General features: G+C 37.6%; 1 protein-coding gene across 1 annotated transcript in view; it reads right to left on the reverse strand.

Annotated features, from left to right (window-relative positions):
- Positions 1 to 21633, reverse strand: part of LOC150096673 (twitchin-like) — a 2440784-nt gene that overhangs the window by 672031 nt on the left and 1747120 nt on the right. The window contains exon 95 of the mRNA XM_090408679.1: positions 3715 to 3903. Coding sequence (XP_090264805.1) covers positions 3715 to 3903 — 189 coding nt within the window. The remainder of the gene's footprint in view (positions 1 to 3714; positions 3904 to 21633) is intronic.

A 21633-nucleotide genomic window follows, 5' to 3' on the forward strand; every position in this document is an offset into this window, starting at 1 on the left:
ATGCAAAGTTGGGTAGAGCAATTGTGAGTGCACAGGATGTCAAAATTTTACAGGATGATTTGGATAGTTTGGAGGACTGGGCTAGGAAAAATGGATGTCAACTTAATGTGGCAAAGTGTAAGGTTATGCACTTTGGGGTGAAAAGAATAGCAGCAGTATATCGCATTGGTGGAACGAACCGTACTCCAGGAGATTGATGAGGCCAGGGATTTGGGAGTGTTAGCGGATAGGGAATTGAAGTTTAGGGGGCACATTGCAAAAGTGACTAAATCAGCTCATCAAATCACTTGGCTTCTGAAAAATACTTTAACATGCAGAGACAAACAAGTTGTTGTTCCTCTGTATCGAGCCTTGATAAGACCCCATCTGGACTACTGTGCCCAGTTATGGGCACCAGGGTTTCTTTGTGATGGGGAGGAAGTGGAGAGGATCCAGAGACGAGTGACCAAGATGATAGCAGGTATGTGGAATGAACCTTATGAGAATAGGTTGAAGATTTGTGGGTTGCAGAGATTGGACGATAGGTGAAGGAAGGGTGATATGATTGAGACATTCAAATTACTGAAGGGTTTCTATAAGATTGATCCAGAAGATATTTTTCAAAATATGACTGGCGGTGGGAGGACTAGGGGCCATGCATGGAAGCTGGGCAAGAGCGTGGTTGACAAGGGTGTTAGAGCTAGGTTTTTTACTTGGAGAGTGGTGAATGAGTGGAATAAACTTCCAGAGTCTGTTGTGGGTGCTACGACCACGAATGAGTTCAAGGCAAGGTATGATAGATGCTATGTCAATGTCGAATAGTTGTTCTTGACATGATGTTAGGGCCTCCCTCAATGAGTCTGTCGACTCCTTGGAGTTGCCGGGAACAATAATAATAATAACAATATATATATATATATATATATATATATATATACACACACACACACACACACTGGTGTCCCAAAACCTAAAGACAAAACTATTTCTGAAGATTACAACTGCAAATTCAGATGAATCCACTTGTGGCAATTTGTATAACTGATGATTTTGACTAGAAAGCAGGCACACATTCAGATTTTCAAATTTAATGCTAAGGGGTCATGTGGTAGTACTCAACAGAATAAAAGGCAAAATACTATGCTAAGTGAATTGTGTCTGAAGGAAGATCTTTTTGTGAAGGAATAAAGTTGCAAACTTGGATGTCTTGTGATGTCTCAAAGACATCTAGATGATTTCAAGCAGAGAAGAATTGTTGGAAAACCTGGAGAAGACTGCAGAATTACTGATATTCCCAAAGAGTTTACAATCGTACATAGCATTGTTTCCAGGCTCTAGGCAGCATTTCAGAAATGGAATGTGTTTCAGACATTTGCTAAGAGATTGCCTTCACACAACCATGGAGCATGAAGACAGATTTTTGATTCCTTTTGATCATTGATTCCTAAAATAGCAATTTATAACACAGTTGTTAAAGTAAATAATTTCTTAAATGAAAACAGATTTTTTATTATAATAGCAAATATAATCAATGCACCAATGCAGGGCAGCTTGCAAGTCGGTTCCATTCAAGCACAGGTATGTGGATATCTTGGCAAATTATGGCAAGAAAAATGCAACAAGTAGGCCTATATGCTTAATGGCCTATAGTCTGCATCATTATATCTACAGCTCATTGTAGAGCACATTTTCAGTGGTGTTTGTTGAGACTGAGGATATTAATCGAATCGAGAATTGGCAGCATACACTCCACATCTCAACCTCATAGAACACATTTGGGATGCAATAGGAAGATGCATTGCTGCTCGAAATTTCCCTCTAGAAAACAAACAAGGCCTTATCCTTGCTCTGAAAGAGGAGTGGACCCATTGGCCTCATTGTGAGAATTGCATTGTAGTTTGGGGTGGACATATTTCATACTGAAATGTTGCTCTGATTAGTTTTCTGTAAGTTGTACACTAATTCCTTATGTACTTAGGAAATTTGTAACTTCTGCCAAAAACGTATTGTAATTTAATTTGTACAAAATTTATAACACATTTTTTGTGTAATATAATTCATTAGTATGCTGGCAATAAATTTATGTACGCATTTGGCTGTATACATGACAATTTTTTCATATACAGGCAAAAATGTAGTTCTTTGTTAACTTTTGGACACCAATGTATAATAATTTCTTGTCAGACATAATTTACTTTGTCACCAGGTGAAAAACATGTTCTACATTATTTCCAAAGAAACATCTGTAAATAATGTAAAACATTTTTTATATATCATTATAAAAACAATAAATTACTTATTAAATTATATTACTATTATATACCACGACCACTATCTCATACTGCTTGTAATTTTATAAACCTGTCTCTCAAAAATTAGAATTAGGTAGAGTTATTTTTATTAAAGTAGATTTGGAAAATATTACACACTAAACCACATATAAATGTTGATGTACACCACAAAAGATTATGAGCAACAATAAAAGTAGATTGTTGGAAGTTTTTCCACTTGGTTATACTATAAATTAAAGATACCAAGTATATAATTCCTTGGTATCTTTAATTAATAAAAGTAGAGTTTTCCTTAGAGATGTAATTGGATTTTTCTGTCAAGCTTTCTAAACAGAATTTAGTTCTGGTAATTTTTTTTGTTTCTTCAACTTAATCCACTTGTTAATAGCAAATAAGCTAGACTAACTATGCATTTTCCATTCTGATTAAAATATAATAAATTCAGTCTAATCCTTTATCCAAGTGTGAGCAAACAAAGTTTGTGCCTGAAAGTATCTTCAGGACTGGGGTAAGGTGGTACAACACCAGGGCACTCCTTGCAAAGGTGGATCACGCTACTAACACTCCTATCTCAGTATCTCCCATTTGCAAGGAGTGCCCTGGTGTTGTACCACCTTACCCCAGTCCTGAAGATACCTTCAGGCGCAAACTTTGTTTGCTCACATTTGGATAAAGGATTAAACTAAATTTATTATACTCTAACCAAGTGAAAAATAAACTTTCACATTCTGATTAAAATATGTAATCTCTAGCAAAGTGAAAAAACAAAAGTGGAAAAAAAAATACCACTTGTATGAGTGAAATAGATCACTTCTGCATTAATTTGCACTTGATGTATTGTAGTATCTGGCTCCTTCTGATGAGACCTCAATATAGGTTGAAACTGGTCTGGGTAGTGACCCTCCCTTAATTCTTGCCTTTATGCATGTCCAAATGGAAGTGTGCTTTGCATCATGGGATGTTAAAGTAATGGATGAAAAGACAGCTTCTACGTACAAGTTGCCTGGTCATGAAGATGATTCACATGCCAACTTTGTTTGCTTACATTTGGATAAAGGATTAAACAAGAATCTAATTTCCAGGCAAGTATAATTTAAAGTAATACTAGTAAGTTATGATAGAGTTTTGTGAAAAAGAAAAAAGTATGATAGTAACAATAAAGTCAGTGGGAGAGGAGAAGAGGGAGGGAAAAAAAAACTCTGTTTCTCTTTCTGGTAGCTGAAATATGAAGAATGAAGAAATGACAGTGATAATGATAGCCAGAGTAAATATGTTGCAATGAACTTGGTTTACTTCACGTAATTATTAGTTTCTTATAGTCGACTAATAATAATACTAATAATAACAAAACTATTGAATTCAAAGTTAGGTGGGGAAAAAATTAAAAATTATTTGGGACAAATTCACTTAGAATACAAAGATTGATTCAAATAAGATACTTAACCTCTATATGTGGTGTCCTTAATTAAGTGGTCACTAGCTGGTCTCCATTTTCCATCTAGTGGATCTCTAAATTCTACTTGATATCCTTGTATCTTAGCTCCACCATCACTGCTAGGCCTTTCCCATACTAAATTTACACTGTTTGTATCAGAATCTACAATTTGTGGTGTACCAGGAGGTCCAGGAACATCTATATTGTAATTAGGAATAAAAGATATTTATTTTGCATATTCTAACAGTAATTTATTTCATTATTAAGATACCTTAGCATAACAAATACTTTATTTGAGTTTATATTGAGAGTGCATTAGCAAAATATAAATGTAACTAAGTTTTTATGAAGTGTTTGTGAAAGGACTTTTATTTTTTATTTAAAAAAAAATTATGTGTCTTCCATTCTATGAAAGCTTATAAACCTACTGTATGCCCACAGATGCTAGCCCCTTTGACACTTCTGCTTATGTCAAAAGAAGGAGAATCCATTCTGATATTAGGGTAATCAATCTGCCTTGTGGGATGAGCTGTTTATTATTACACATTGGAAAATTAACTTTTCTTTTATGAACATTGTAGTTTTTAAAGTGCTAACTATTTTGCTTGTATAACAATCAGAAAATTTTACATATAAAGCACGTGATTTCGCATGTTGGTGACCAATTCGTACACCCTTTACTTCTTTTTCCCCTTCAGCATGAATTGACTCTTCTTGGCAGGTTGCCAGACTAGGGTCTGGGATGTGTGGTCAGACAGTATAGTATATCATTAAGCATGAATGGCTAATGATTGTTTCTTATTCCTTTATACACAATCCAGAAACTCTGCTCTAAAGACCAAACATGGAAATTTTTCAAACCTCTTCAGACTTCCAGTTAATCACAATAATTCATGCCGAATATTAGATTTGGACCCACAGCTTCTTGGTGGGAAAGTTGGCATATTAATCACTCAGCCAATCAGATCAGTATTTATGAATAAAAGTTTTTCTTTAGGAAAAATTTCAGCTGCTCTGCTGTTAAGAAATACTTGTAAATGAAGTAAAGAAACCTGAGTTAACCGATCTCATGCAGAGGTAGCAGGGTTTTTTCTCCTGGAAACTTGGGTTTTTCATCCCGCATACAGACAAATTGGCTCTTCAGAACACACGCAATTTACAGACATAGAATACCAGTTGTGGTGGTGGTGGAGGTGGGCGGTAGATGGCGTTGATGGAGATGATTTAAATTTGGACTAAACTCCCTCCAAAGTAGTCTCCCCCCTTCCAAAAGCAGTGGGATCATTGTATGATCCCACTGCTTTTGCCATGCTCCAAATGCTTCCTAGAAGTCTTTTTTGTTGAAGCACATCAAGCACTATTTGTGATTCATCTTGGATCTCCTTAATGGTGTTGAACTGCTGCCCCCTTCAGATTCCATTTCATTTATGGAAACAAAAAGAAGTCCCAAAGGGATAAATCTAGTGAGTAAGGAGGATGCGGGATGACCATCATGCTGCTGGCCACCAGAAACTCTCACATTGTGAAGGCACTGTGGGAGGAAGCATTGTTGTGGTGGAGGAGCCAGTTGCAGCTTTGCCAAAGTTCTGGTCTTTTGTGATGAACATCTTCTCTCAACTACCTTAAGAGGTTGTAGTAGAATTCTGCATTGACTTCCTGAAAAAAATTTCTTGATGCACAATCCCCATAATGTCTAAAAAGATGATCAACATGCTCTTTTTCACACTCCTGATTTGCCTTGCCATCATCGTCTTGGGAATGTAGACACTTTCATGTGGCAATTGCAGTTTTGACTCCGGGTAAACCCATCTAATCCCCTGTGATGACCCTTGAGATGAAGGTTGGGTCATCAATGGCCATTTCAAGAAGATTTTGATAGACGTTCACACGGTGCTCCTTCTGGTCAGAAGTCAAGAGACGGGGAATGAACTTGGTAGCAATGCGATACATGTAAAAATCTCTCACGATGATCGCTTATGCTGTTTCATGTGAAATTCCAAATCTGTCAGCAACTTACTGGATGGTGATGCATTGATCTGCCAAATTTTTTCAACATGTTCAAAGACTGTACTGGTGGATGGTTGTCCTGGCTTCTCTCATCCTCCAAGGTGGTTCTGCTCGTCTTAAAATGCGAGCGCCACTCAAAATACAGAGTTTGGCTTATGAATTAATTTTCATATGCCTTATGAAGAAATTATTATTATTATTAAGAGAGACCTCCAGGGAGTCAGAGACTCATCGAGGGAGGCCATATAACCCCCCCACACACCAGCTATCATATCTATTCTTGAATTCATTCACACTGCTTGCACTCACAACATCCAAAGGCAATCCATTCCAATCACACACCACCCTCTGAGAGAAAAATCTAGCTCTCACATCCTTCTTGGTGGCGGACATTCTCAGCTTCCAAGGATGTCTTCTTGTTCTTTCCCCACCCTCCATAAATTGAAAAATTCCATTGGTTAAAATCCATTGGTGCTGACTCAATTAAGGTACCCTGATAATGGGACCAGCCTTTAGCTCACCTAAAGTCTTCTTGTATCAATGGGCTATAGAAAGCCTCTCTGCAGATAGGGGAAGAAGATAGTTCTAAATTCGCGATTCTGGACAGCCGCAGGCGTGGAATCAGCCATCTAAGTGATGGAACCCCAAGTCCACCATCCTTCACCCTCGCGTGGAAATATGCTGTAGGGGTGTCAGGCGGCAGTCGGAACAATGATCTCATGGCTGAACAGATAGCCCTGTCCATTCGGGACAGTACCGAGATATATGTCCTACCAAGCACCAAATTGTGGTAAAAGCGAGGTAGGAGATAGTGGGAAAGGAGAAACAGTCTTTGCTGGGGCTTGAGAGGAGCTTTCCTCAAAGAAGCAATCCCAGCTTCTAGGATAGAAGGGACAGAAGACTTTCCCTTTGGGGTGAACATGATACCGAGATATCTCCAATCTTCCAGGATGGTCAAAGCATGCAACGGCCTCCTGTGCAGGGAAAACTCTATAGTCTCAACCTTAAGCTTCTTGTCACAACCAGAGGAGACAAGAGCTAAAGTGCAGAACTTCTCTACATTACACCTTACAGACTCAGATCCCTCCTATACCACTTTTTGATATCTATCAGTCAGCCATTCTCTTATCCATGCTAATATTGTATAACCAAAACCCATTTTCTCCAATTTATGCAACAGTCTACCATGCTGTATTCTGTCAAAAGCCTTAGCAAAATCCAAAAAGCATCTTGCTATATCCATTCTGCTTGTATAGTTCAATGGTAACATTGTTATAGAATGTGAGAAAGTTGCTAAAACATGACCTTCCCTTAGTAAAGCCATGTTGTTCATTGCAAAGTAGAGATTCACTGTCAACCCATTTGCGAATGAGAGTCCTAACCAATTTTTCCAAAATCTTCACCACCCCTCCTGAGATACTAATAGGTTGATAGTTGGATACATTGGTGTTTGCACCACCCTTGTGCAATGGAATTACTATACATTCCTTCCATTCCTGCAGAATCTTCCCTGTTCTGAGACTTATATTAAACAGCCTGGTCAAAGGAATGGCCAGTTCAGCTGAACACTCTTTTAGCACACGTGCTTATATTCCATCAGTCCCTATTGCTGAATTCTTATTCAATTTGTGCAACAGCTCTAATACCTCGGCCTCATACACCTGCGTTTCTTCATCTAGTGAAGAGGTAACAGTGAACTCAATGTTGCATCCACCAGGTTGATAGCTTTTAACAAAATGGGCACTCATTAACTGAACAATGTCTTCTACATCTGTAACCTCATGCCATCTGGATTTATAAGAATTATTCTTTCATATTGATTCTTTCTTTTACTCGCAGCATATCAATAGAATTCTTATGGGTTGTCTTTAGCATCTAGTATGCTAAATCATCTAGCATCTGAGTATGAAAAGGAACCAGTTTCTTTTCATACTCAGACTTTGCTTTCCATACAACAGTTGTGATTATTCTAGCCTGCTGCTTATAACGTTCATAACGGACGTCATCCTTAGGCAAACAGTATTCCTTCCACATTATCCTTTTCTTACCAATCTGTTGCTTAATAAGATTATACATCCATTTTACTCTTACTCTATTTATTCTTTGAGCTCTTGGGACACATTCTGATATTGCATCATTTAAAAAAAAAAAAAATCAGCTAATGCCTTTTTGTTCCCATATAGGGAGTAGACGAGGCCGTTTTTTTAGCCAGCATTGTTTAAACATCTCCCATGGACTGTCAATATTCTTTCCATCCAGCAACCAATCCCATTTCACTGAACTCAGTATACTCCTCAGTTGGTCATAATTTCCTGCTTTATAGTTCAGCATGTAACCTTTACTGAATGGAACTTTCATAAACTTAGTCACTTCCCAAGTGAGTACCACATGATCACTGTCACAAACCAGAGGCAGAATAATTACATCTTTAATTGAAATGCCTGAAATCTGAAACTATAATCAAATCTAACACTCTTTGCCCTCAAGTCTCTTCTGTCACATGCTGCTTGAGGAAGTTTTCCCGCAACAGCTCAATAAATGCATTTTCATTCTTCTCATGAGATTCTACTGCTACCCAATCAATATTTGGATAATTAAAGTCTCCCATTATGATTACTCTTTTTTGTGCTCATCTTTTCTATTTGGTGATGCAGTTCTTCATCAGTAGCAACCGATCCACCTTGACCTGGTGGATCAAGGGTTTATTTTGCAGATTTCTCCAGTTTTACACAAAATTTTACATTTGCCCTTTGTTCTAATTTTGTGCTCATGGCAAAATAGCACTAACGTGATAAGAATAATGTGTAGAAGTATGGAAGAAATATGAAATAAGTAAGCAACTAAATAAGAACAGAGATCTGAAGTTTTCAAATCTCTTTTCTCATTTGTGATGCAGACCACAAACAAGAGTATACAAGCGAGCATGTAGGTAATTTATTACATGAATGCTAGTATCAGAAACAAAGGAGTAGAGTTTGTTGCCTTGGTTTATATATTGGGACCTCATAACTGTAGGTATTAGTCAGAAGTGGCTATCAAAAGCAGACATACTAACTGGTATCGAGTGTAAAGGATACAGTATAAAGGGAAGGAAGGATAGACAGAATAAGAGATTAGCGAGTGTGCTGCTAATGATATCAGATGAATTGAATACAGTTAGATTTGAGAACTATGACTGCAACACGAGTAACAGTTTTACATGTGGCAGTGAGTTTGAAGCTATCTGGTGTGAGGTAGAGTCTTACAAGATTAAATGCATGGTGGAGTGTTATTACAGACTTGGTGCATCGGCTGCTAGTGATGAAGAAATGCATCACCAAATAAATATGATGGGTGTGAAAAGAATAATCATAACTGGGGACTTTAATTATCCAAACTGTTGTTGGATAGCTATGAAATAGCATGACAAGAATGAAACTGGATTTACTGAGCTGTTGTGAGACAATTTTCTCGAGCGTCCATGTATCAGCAAATTAACACAATGAGTGTAGGCATAACAATTATCATGGGAAACTTTAACTAGGGACATCGATTGGAGGGAGAAAAGGGGCCTAACAAGATAGAAGTGGGATTTATACAGTTGCTAAAGGATAAATGCATGAAACAACATGTTATAGAGGGGGGGCAACGGGTTTGAGGATGTTCGATCTGATAATAGCATTAGAAGATGTATCCATAAACAAGGTGGACACTCTGTCTTCGATTGGGGAGAGTGACCATGCGGTTTTGTTTTGGGAAGTTGCCAAACATGTGAAGTTCTCTGTCAAGAAGGGGTTTATGTTCAACTATAAGGCTGGTGATTGTGAGAGACTCAGGAGTCATCTTGGAACAATGTCATGACTTGAGGAGCTACAAGGAAAGATGTAAGTAGTGCATGGCAAGTGGTCAGATATTGCTTGAGAGTAGCAGTATCAGACTGCATACCCAAGATCAGGAGGATAAACCAAGTTGGAATTAAGTGGATGAATATGGTTATAAAGCAAGAGCTGCAAAAAAAAAAAAAGAAAACATTATAGAGGATATATAAAGAAAAAAAAAGTGATCATCATATTCATCAGCAGTACAAAGTGCAAGTAATAAGGGCGACTTAGATTGAAAGGAAGGCCATATCAGACCTTTACATGTGGCAGTGCAAACTACGAAAGAGAATTAGCCAAACAGGTGAAAGAAACCCAAAAGAGTTTTTTTTGTTATGTAACAATTAACCACGCTACCGGCCAAGACGTCTATAGACGTTCACGTTGTCATGGATGCGAAGTGCTTATTAAAATTGTAATACCATTGTTATAACAATGAAATATATGATGGATACGAAGCGTATGCAGATGCGTATTTGATCCATAACGGCCGGTAAGGTGGTTAATAGGAAAAATGACTATGGTAGAATTACTTTAAACAATGCTCATGACAGGAAGGTAAATGAACCAAAAGAAATAGTTGAGCTGCTGTGATCATTTTGTAAAGATGTATCATCCAGCTGGTGATCTTACAGTTGCTGATGTTACAGAGATGCATATCAACATTGAGGTAGATGAACAGGAGGTATTCAGCATATTAAAAACTACGATTGTGAACACAGTAGTGGGACTGGATTGCATATCAGCCAGTGTACTACGTGAATGTGCAAGAGAATTGGCACTGCCTCAGACAGAAGTTGTTCAATCTAAGTCTCAGCTCTGGCAGGGTTCCAAGGGAGTGGAAAGAGAGTAAGATAGCACCATTACATAAAGGTAGCAAACTACGGACCAATTAATATACAGGGAGTGGTTGTTAAATAGTGGAAAAGTTGGCAAAAGATAAAATACAATAGTGGGTGGATATGGATGCGATACTGTATAGTGGTCAGCATGGCTTTGTAAAAGGTATGTCCTCTCTTAGTAACTTATTCACATTTTATAATAGTGATAACAAAATTGGATAAAGGTAATGGCTACAGCATGATACTGCTCAACTTTGCCAAGGCATTTGACAGAATATCACATGGAAAACTATTACAAAAATTGAAGATAAGGGGTTGCTGACAGATAGATACGAGACAGTAGTATATGTTGGTGTGGAGTCTAGGAGAATGATGGTGACTAGTAGAGTACCTCAAGGTTTGCTACTGGTGCCACTACTGTTTAATTTGTATATCAGTGATATAAGGAAAGATTTTAGGATGGATATTCAGCTGTTTGCTGATGATGTAAAACTGGGAGAGACCAGTAGTTGATGAAGGTGATGTAGATATCCTGCAGGATGATGTGAATAAATTGACATTGTGGGCAAAGGATAATGATTGTCGATTTAATGTTGCACAATGTAAGGTTATGCACTACTGTTTGAAAAGCATATACTGTTTGCATATGGTGTATCATATTCTAGTAGACTACAATCCAATGTGAAAAGAATTTCAATACCCTACTTTAAAGTAACTTCAGAACAAATAGCAAGGATTCTTCATAAATTCCATCTATACACTTTCTTCAAACCAGCTCAGAAACTATCTTCCTTCTTACCATCTGTGGAAAGATAAATCACCACTTCTTTCCTTACCAGGTATGGCTATCTATTTTCATGCTCATGTCATCTTTGCTATTTTGGACAAAATGGCCATTCTGCTTTGATTAGAATTGAAGAACATCAAGACTATATTATATTTTTGGGGTCCAACAAGTCTGGTCTTGCTTCTCATGCTTAACGTTAAGCACAGAGTTCTTGGAAGCAGACAAAACTTCTTCATTCCAGGAAGTTCAAATTCGGTGATCTTTTCCTGGAAATGTGAAATGCTATGAAATTGTCTGAACCTGAACTAATCAGACGGTATTCTAATATCCAAATTTTGGTAAGTGATGATTTTTAATTGTTCATAAGTGTCTTTTGCTTTCTTTAATTAATAATTATTTTAAATTATTTTTTATCTATACAATTTCTACAATTGTTCCTTTGAACTCTAATAGCGTGATATTATTATATACTTCAGCTATGACCAAGATACAAGCTAATATACGCATTATTTATAATTCATTATTATACTTCATGTTTTGAATGTAGTTAATGGTCTTTTTCCATTATGATGCCCAAGTAATGTTGGATGAAATATATTGAAGTTTTGAATATAATTCTATATAATTTTTGTTACATGTGTAAACTGTGATAGTTATATTAACAATTGGTATAATGTTGATAAACATCTATGAATGCCATATTGAGTGGTGGAAGTAAGGCCATTGTTATCTAGATAAAACTTTCATCCCTCAATGAGGCTTTTGACTCCCTGGAGGTGTCACATAATAATAATAATACAACAGAAGATGGTCATTGACCATTTTCTTCAAGTACTAGTCAGAGCAATGGGATTGTTTTCAAATTTTTTATCTTTTCCTGGCTTTGGGAAGGCAATGACAATTGCCCTTTGCTATACATTCAGAAGCTGCTCCTCAAGTAAGTAAGCATAGTAGATCCATGAAAGGGGATGAGAGATGTTTTCTTATACAGAGTCTGTCAAAAAAAATGTATACACACTTAAGCAAAAAAAAAAATCTGTATAAAAATTGTAATACTAAATACCACTTTCAGCACCTTGTGTGATTGTAGAAGTCAAAGGTAACTTGTATTCATTCCTTGATGTCTGTATAAATTTAGTATTACAATTCTTATACAGGTTTTTCTTTTGCTGAAGTGTGTATAGATTTTTTTGACAGACTCTGTATTAAGGGTTATCATCACCAGCAAAGGAGAGAGAGAGAGAGAGAGAGAGAGAGAGAATGCTCGTTTTAGTTCCTTCTTAACAAATGGCTGATTGTATGGGGAGGAAAAGATAATGTAGAATTTATGTAGCTGCTGAGAGATAATTACCTAACATGACATGTGATGACAGGAACCTGGAGTTTGAGTGTTGGATCTGGTGATAGCTTTGCAGAGTTCATCATGGTAGTGTGATGGATATGCAGGAATACTTACAGGGATAAGAGGATGGCGGATGGACACACAGAGAATAGTATATGGTAGGTTTAGCAAAAGAGAATGAGATGACCAGTGGTGTGCCACAGTAAAATTATTTGCCCCAAAATCATTGGAATAAGTGAAACATGGTTGACTGATAATGATATCGTAACGAGAATAGAAATGCCAGGATACAGTACTTTTAGCGAGGATAGAAAGGGCAAGAAGTGAGCAGAGTGCTGCTAATGATAGCAGGGGAATTAAATCCACATAAGGTACACATAAAAAGGGGAAATAGTGGCAATAGTTATGAGGCAATGTGGTATAGCGTGGAGGTTGAGAGGAAGACATATTTAGATGGATGTTGTTATAGGTCTGGGCAGTGGCGCACTCAGGATTTAATCTTGGAGGGGGCCAAGCACTCAAGATTTAATATTGACGGGGGACGAGTTGAGTAGACTATTTGAGAATACACACTACACATTGACTATGACCTATGACTGATTATCAGCAGTGATCGCCAATACGTGATACCCATGATCTCCTCTGGCCCGGCTCGGGCAGACCGAGTGCTACTTCGTTCGCCTTGTGTTCACAGTGGCCGTGATTACCAGAGCTACAGGGTATTCCCACCTTATGTGACTGCTAATTCATAAGTAGTATACAAATAGAAGACACGACACAATGTAAATAAAAAAATGAATTTTAATTAGGAAAAGATTTTTGGAAAATTTTCGAGTATATTTTCCTGTTTTCTTTTGGAGGGGGACATCCCCCCCCCCCTGGGGCGCCACTGGGCCTGGGAATGTGAAGGGTGGTGGTGGTGATGAAGAAATGTATAAACAACTTGAATTAGTGAACAAAGGAAGGGTAATTACTATGGGTGGTTTTAATTATGATGGTATAGACCAGAATGAAGAGACAGCAATTGGGAATAAGGAAAACGAATTTCTCAAGTTCTTGAGAGATAACTATTTTAGACAGCACGTAAAGGAGGGCACGTGAGGATTGAGAATTCTAGATCTGATCATTTCATCAGAGGATGTAATTGTGAGAGGGGTTTCATACTTTCCTCCAGTTGGTGAATGTGATCATGAAGTAATCACCTGTGTTGTGGCTAGTCATATGCAGACTTTTGTGAGGAAAGGATATATGTGGAATTATAAGGCTGTTTATTATGACAAGCTTAAGAGACAGTTTGGACCTATAACATGGCATGAGAAGTTGAGTGGTAAGGAAATAAATGCTGCATGGAAACTGATCAATGTGTGAATGTGTTTCAAAGGCCAAAAGGATGAATAAGGTAGGTGTAAAATAAATGAATGTGGAGCTTAAGCATGAAATCTGGAAAAAGAAAGTACTTTGGAGGAAGTATAAGATGAATAATGATGATAATTGGTTACATGAAGAGTATAATGAACAAGCCAGGAGAGTGACTAAGTTAGTAAGGAAAACAAAAGCAGACTAGCAGAAATTGGTAAATCAGGCAAAAAAAAATCCTAGAGAGTTTATGTATATATGTAGCAAGTAGAAGGAAGAATGCTCATAGTAAAATGAAGTTAATGGAATGAAAGTGGTATTCAGTGAGCAATTTATAAGGGTGTTTCAATCCTGATTAAGGTGGAATCATGAGGAATTAAGTGTAGAGGACATAGGAGGGGATGGCTTAATTGTGAGTGAGCAGGAAGTATTTTAGGAAATAAATAACCTTTATGTCAATAAGGCGATAGGATTTGATGACATATTACCACGATTTTTAAGAGAATTGGCAGTAACATTGGCATGCCTGTTTCATAAAAGTTTTACAACAGGACAGGTTCTAATGGAGTGGAAGGAGGGCAAAACTGTTCCATTGCATAAAGGTGGTGATAAGGCTGTAGCTTCAAATTATAGGCCTGTCGTATATCTAGAGTTGTAGTGAAGGTACTGGAGTGATTAGTGAGAAGTAGTAAGATACAGAAATGGTTGATAACAGCAGTATTCTCTGTGGCTATCAGCATGGGTTTGTTATAGGGAATCATGTTTCACTATCTGACTTATGTACTATAACAAGGTGTCAAATACCTTGGACAGAGGAGATGCATATACAGTGATGTACTTAGATTTTGCAAAGGCTTTTGATAGACTGCCACATGACAAGCTCTTAAATAAATTGAAACAGATGGGATTGGTTAACAGACCTCTCAGTTGGATCACTTACTGGCTGTCAGATAGGTATCAGAAAGTTGTATATGGGGGTATGGTATCAGAAAGGTCACTGATGGTGTGCTGTAAGGGTCAATTTTAGGCTATTGTTGTTCAATTTGTATGTTAAGGAAGTAGACAAGATGAGAGATCTAGGAGTGATGGTGGATAAGTACCCGAAATTCAGAGCCCACATTGCACAAGTTACGAAGATATCACATCGGATAATGGGAATGATGCAGAGGAACCCTGACATGCAAAAATAGAGAGGTTATGATGCCACTGAATAAGGCCTTGATCAGGCTTCATATGGATTATTTCACATTTTTTCATGGTGACAAGGATATGTTGGAAAGAATCCAGAAAAGATTCATAAAGGTGGTCATTGGTCTTTGGAATGTGAAGTATGAGGACAGATTGAGAGAATGTAAGTTGCAGAGCATCGTGAATAGAAGAAGGGGGTGGGGGATATGATTGAGACATATAAGCTAGTCAGGGGTTGTTATTGGGTCATTGAAGAGATTTTTCATAGAATGTGAGAGGAGGGTAGAACAAGAGATCATTGCTGGAAACTGTATAGGGAGGATGTGAACAGAGGAGTGAGGAATAAGTTCTTTGCATGGAGAGTGGAATGAGTTGCCTGAGCGTGTTGTGGGTGTAGACACACTGAATCAGTTTAAAGCACAATTGATTGAGCATTGTGTAGTGCGTACCTCCCATATGAATCTCTGATTCCATGGAGTTGAAATGTTAATAATAATAATAATGATGATGATTATGGATAGAACAGAAGTCAAGATGATTTTTCTGAGATTGTATTTGCTGCGGTTTGAAAAATACGATCTTATATGTGTCATGCTATTTCAATAGATGTTTGACATTATGTCTCAGCAATTCTAATTGTTGGGAAAAAGTGTCTCAATCAGCTTGGTCGATTTTCAATCTGGATATAAAATAAGGGAAACATTATTTGAATGATAATTTTGATAATGGCAGCCTGGTTGGCTGAGTGGTTAGTGTATCTGCTCTCCAGCCAAAAGGCTGCGGGTTCAAATCCCGCTGTGGACATGGATGTCTGTGATTGTCTGTGATACTAGTGGTGGTGGTGGTGGGTGTTAGATGGCATTGGTGTAGTGGCATTTAGTTCTAGTTGGATGAGTGGTGGAGAAAGAGAGTTGTTGAGTAGATGCTCTCCCTTAATTGGACTCCCTGGAAGTGTCGTAATAATAATAAGAATAATGTACTGAAGTACAGGGCAATGATTGCTTCCATATATATAGAAATAGGGAATATTAAAGATCCAACTTTATTTCTTTGCTAAAATGAAGCTGTGTGGCTCTTTCTTTGATAATTAGCTTTGATATATACATGAATATATATATTTCATATGTATTCATGTAAATGAATGGATGGACATATGAAAGAAAATATTACTTCAATTATGAGAGAGAGTGAGTCCCTGGACTCCTTGGAAGTGTGATGTAATAATAATAATAAATACTCAAAGATATGTTTAACAATCTGGCCTCTCACATTACTGTTTACACTACATTATAGAATACTGGGCCCATTAAAGTTATTCAAAGGAAATAAAGGAGGAGGCAGTTTCATTATAAGATTATCAAGTTTGGTCTGGATTAACTCAAAATCTGATGGTCAATATATGGAATGTAATGAAATATGGAATATAATGAAATTACCACTGAGAGATGAATGGCCATTTTCTCTAGAGTAGTTTTGAGACAGACAACTGAAAATGGCATTTGACTGCCATCAAGGATAGTGTTGCATCCTCCGTGAACTGGCCAATTCCTGTTTCTGTTCTTATAATAATAGCAAAAGCATCAAGCTGGGGGGGGGGGGGGGGGAGAGTGCAGCTTGCTGAGTTTAGATATTCTCCTGCAGACAGGAATAGACAAGTACATTTCTTCAGTAGAATTTACTTCGATATTATTATTGTGGTGGAACCAAAGAATTTCATTATAAGAATTGGCTATTCTTTTGGCCTTGCAGATTTATCTATTCATCGAAAGAAATTTATTACTATTATTATTACGTGATACCTCCCTTGATGAGTCCAAAGACTCATCAAGGGAGGGTATCTACTTTACAACTCTCCATCTCCACCACTCAATCCACCAATTACAACAAACCACAACAACCATCATCATCTACACCAATGGCATCTACCGTCCACCACCACGACTAGTATTTTCACAGACAATCACAAACATCCATGCCTATGGCAGTATTCAGACCTGCAGCCTTTTGGTTGGAGAGTGTATATGCTAACCACTCGGTCAGCCAAGCCAGTATAATTTAGGAATTACCTTGTCTGATTTTTCTTTCTTTGTCATTCGATTTTGGGAAATATTATAGTCAAGATCTATTCCCTTCTCTGGGAAAGTGTTTATTCCATCATGTGTTAAGGCTTAGGTTAGACATCATGTGAAATATTTAATGGAATGAAAACAACACAAGGAATAAAATAAACAACAGTTACTAAGCTTTGTCTCAGGATCACCTTGACCAAACAGTATTCGGTATTGGATTAAACCAAAAATAAACATGACAGTTCAATATGATGAAATTTCATGGTAGGCTCGGGCTTTGCCCAGATAAACAAGATCCTCACTGGTTTTGTCAGGGAACCATGTGAATAGTGAAAAGTCAGATAACTGGAACAAACCCAACATCAGCAGAATTCAAGAAAGGAGAAAGGCACCATAAACATAAGAAATATCAATAGGAAAGAAATCAAACTGGCAAAAAAACAAGAGAAGTACCACATGAACATAAGTGGTTTACTGGGAGGCAGAAGACTAAAACCGATAAGATTCTGATAAATAATAAATTTATTATTATTATTATGTGACACCTCCAGGGAGTCCAAAGACTCATCGAGAGAGAGTGTGCCAACAGCATCGAACGATTGATTCCCTTCCAACTACTAACCACACTCACACTTGCTTAACTTTTTTTGCGAGCCATTAGTAGCAGAGGCTCTACCAATCGACCAACATATAGAATGTTATGCATTATAATAAATTATAGAGACAACTACAATGTTAAGAGTAATAACTTCAATTTAACACAGACTAAAAAAACTACCTGACATTTCAAACTTTATATCAAGATCATCTTATTCGTATTTTTTTTTTTTTTTCACCCACAAGTGTAAGAAGAGCTATGGATTCAGATAAGTTATTCTTGAAATAATTAATTGCATATGAGTGTTTGTTCAAGTAAGAGCTGCTATAAAAGTTGTGTGCTACTAGTATTATTAGTGTGTGGGATATTTTGCCTAAACTTAATTACAAATTCGTTGTTATTAGACCTTAGAGCAGTAACGGCAGAGGAAAGATGGCAGTGCTTTGTCATTGCATGACTTTCACTTAGACTTCAGTTGTTTTGTGAAGTGAGAGGTGTGCTACATGTACTATTTTGATTACATAGATGCTTTGTGGATATTTAGCGCAGATGGAAGGAGGGTGTGTGTGTGCGTGTGTGTGTGTGTGTGTGTGTGTGTGAGAGAGAGAGAGCAAAACAAGGATTTGATGAGTGCTAATATGAATATGATCACAGAAAGTGTTAGTAGCGAGAATGTCACAGGGAGAATGAGTACTCGTTTGAAAGAGAAGGATGGTGTGAAAAAAAGGCGAAAAATTGTTAAAAAAACATTGAAAAAGAAAATGAATGATTTGAAAATCATAATGGATGGTAAAAAGGATGGAAGTGAGGCAAATGTGGTGAAAGGCAACGAAAAACAGAGAGAACAAATGAAACTGGAAATTGTGTGATGCAAGGTTCAAAAGTTGGAAAAATCGAAAGAATGAATGAAACCGGAAATGGTGTGATGCAAGGTTCGAAAGTGTGTAAAATCGAAAAATGAATGATAGACAAAGTACGGAAACTCAAAACAATGAATGAGCATGAAAGTGTGAAGCAGGGGTCAAGAGTTCAAAAATTAGAAAGATTGAATGATAGAGAGAATATGACGTGAGATTCAAAAGTTGAGTTGAGTTAGATGAGGCAAGAGATGAAATGGATGTGGAATGAAATTAAGAAAATTCAGGTGAAAATGATTAAAACAAATCATGTAGGTATGAAAGAGTTAATGAAAGATGAGTGAGTGGCACTGTATGGCGACTTCATTATTAAAGGTGTGCTGAGGATGCACAAGGTATGTTTTCTAGGCGGCAAAATGAGTAGAGTGATTGAGGCATTGGATATGAGGAGGGAACAAGCAAAGTAGTTGATGGTTTTAACAGGTATGAATGACTTGACAGAGGACAAAGAGCACATCAGAATGGATATCAGGAGGCTGTTTAACAGATAAAACAGGATAGTGTGATAGGAAAGGTAGTAAGTGTGTTGTCCAGGTATGACAGTGGTGAGATTAGGAGGAGAGCAAGGATTATGAATGATATGTTAGCTGAAAAGTGTGAGGAGAAAGGAGTGCAGTTTTTTAATGTGTGGAGAGTTTGAAGGATGAAGTGAATTGTATAAGAGTGATGGACTGCATTTGAGTGGTTATGGTGTGAGTTGCTTGGAGAGACTGCTGCTGGAAGGTAGAGAGGTGAGTACAGAGAATGAATCAGATCAAGTGGAAAGTGATGTGGAAGAGCAGGAGAGTAAGACAGGAGAGATTGAAGAGGTGTTTATGAATGAGAAAGTGAGTGGCATGAGTATGGAAAATGAGAGAATGGGTGTGCAAGAGGAACAGGGAAATGGGGAGGCTCAAGGTGGACAGGAGTACACAGCGTGAGAAAGGTAGATGAGTACACAGCGTGAGAAAGGTAGATGTGTATGCAGGAAAGGAATAGGATGACTGGAATCAAGGGAAAACAGTTAGAATTGAACAGGATTCTAAAATGATTAAGCAGAAAGGGAAATGGCCCAGTTGAGCATGGAGAGATCATATTGAATGAGTGGTATCAGTGGAAATAGCTGTAGATCCAGGAATAAACTGTCATGTTTGTATACAAATGCTAGAAGTGTAAGAAACAAGGCAGATGAAATAGTTGCACTAATTGAGTCTGTTCACCCAAAAATTGTTGGAATAAGTGAGACATGGTTAGATGAGGGTGACATCCTGACAGGAATAGAGATGGAAGAATATGATGTGTTTCATGAAGATAGAAGGTGTAAAAAGGGAGGGGGGAGTGCTATTGATGATAGAGAAAGAGTTATGTCCATACAAGGTAGAGATGCAAGAGGGAAATAGGGCCAGTGGTTTTGAGGCAGTATGGTGTGTGGTGAATAGAATCAAATACTTGGTTGGATGTTGTTATAGACCTGGTAATGTGGATGGTGGTGATAATGAAATGTATAATAAAATTAATCTAGCAAATAAGAAAAGAGTGATCATTATGGGTGATTTTAATTATGGCAATATAGACTGGAATGATGAGATAGCAACTGGAAGTAAAGAAAATTAGTTTCTTGAGTTTTTGAGGGATAACTACCTCAGACAGTATGTAACAGAGGGCACACTAGGATTGAGGGCTCTTGGATTTGGTCATCTCATCAGAGGATGTAATTATAAATGAGATGTCAAATCACCCACCAATTGGTGAGAGTGACCGTATGGTGATTAGCTGGGTGGTTGCCAGCAGTGTGAGGACCTCTGATAAAAAAGGGCATATATGTGGAACTTCAAGGTTTATGAAGAGCACAGCAGACAGCTTGCAGGTGTAGCATGGAATGAGGAGTTAGCTGGAAAAGAGATCAATGTGATGCAGCTTAGGATATTCAAAGAACTATCTAGTAGGTGCAATGTCTAAATGTATTCCAAGGTTGAGAAGGTTAAATAAGGTACGTGTGAAATGGATGAATAAAGAAATTAGCATGCAATACAGATATAAAGGGCATTATGGAGGCAGCATAAGAGAAGTGGGAAATAACCAATTCCATGAGGATTACAAAGACCAGGAAAGGCAGGTGACTTGGTTGGTGAGAGTAGCAAAGGTGTGGTATGAACAGCACTTGGCTAATGAAGCCAAAAAGAATCCTAAGGAGTTCTTTCGATATGTAGCCAGCAAAAGAAAGAATGATTATGGAAGGATGACGTTGATTGGAGAAAATGGTATAAAGACAGCTGTTGCGGAAGGTGTGGTGGAGATACTTAATGAGCAGTTCATAAAGGTCTTTCAATCTTGTGAATGTGACTTCATGGAGAGATTGAGAGTAGTTGATGATGGGGAGGAGAGACTGACTGTAAGTGAGCAAGTGGTGTATGGGGAGTTGAGCAAACTAGATGTTAATAATGGCTGTGGGTCTTGATAATATATCACCACATATTCTGAAGGAATGTGTCAGGGAGTTGATGTCAGTCTTCACATATTTTTTTAATACAAGTCTTGCACTTGTTCAAGTTCCTAAAGAGTGGAAGGAGGGCAAGATTGTGCCACTTCATAAAGGAGGTGATAGAACACAAGCATCAAACTATACATCTATCTGTGTGTCAGGTGTTGTGGTTAAGTTGTTGGAGAAGTTTGTGAGAACTAGGATTCAGAATTGGGTTGACAACAATGGTATTATCTTTGATGAAGAGCATGGATTTACTAAAGGGAGGTCATGTTTTAGTAATCTATTTGCTTATTACAATAAGGTGACTGTTTCCTTGGACAGAAGAGAAAGAGACACAGTACTATACTTAGATTTTGCAAAGGCTTTTAATAGATTACCACATGATAAGTTGATAGTCAAACTAGATCGGATGGGGTTGGATATTAGATTAGTGCACTGGATTAGATACTGGCTATCTGATAGGTATCAACAAGTTGTGTATGGGGAAGCAATAGACAGAAA

The sequence above is a fragment of the Typopeltis vanoorti genome, chromosome 18 (genome assembly GCF_054136105.1).
Source record: "Typopeltis vanoorti isolate ZY-2024b chromosome 18, IOZ_Tvanoo_1.0, whole genome shotgun sequence".
Classification (NCBI taxonomy): domain Eukaryota; kingdom Metazoa; phylum Arthropoda; class Arachnida; order Uropygi; family Thelyphonidae; genus Typopeltis; species Typopeltis vanoorti.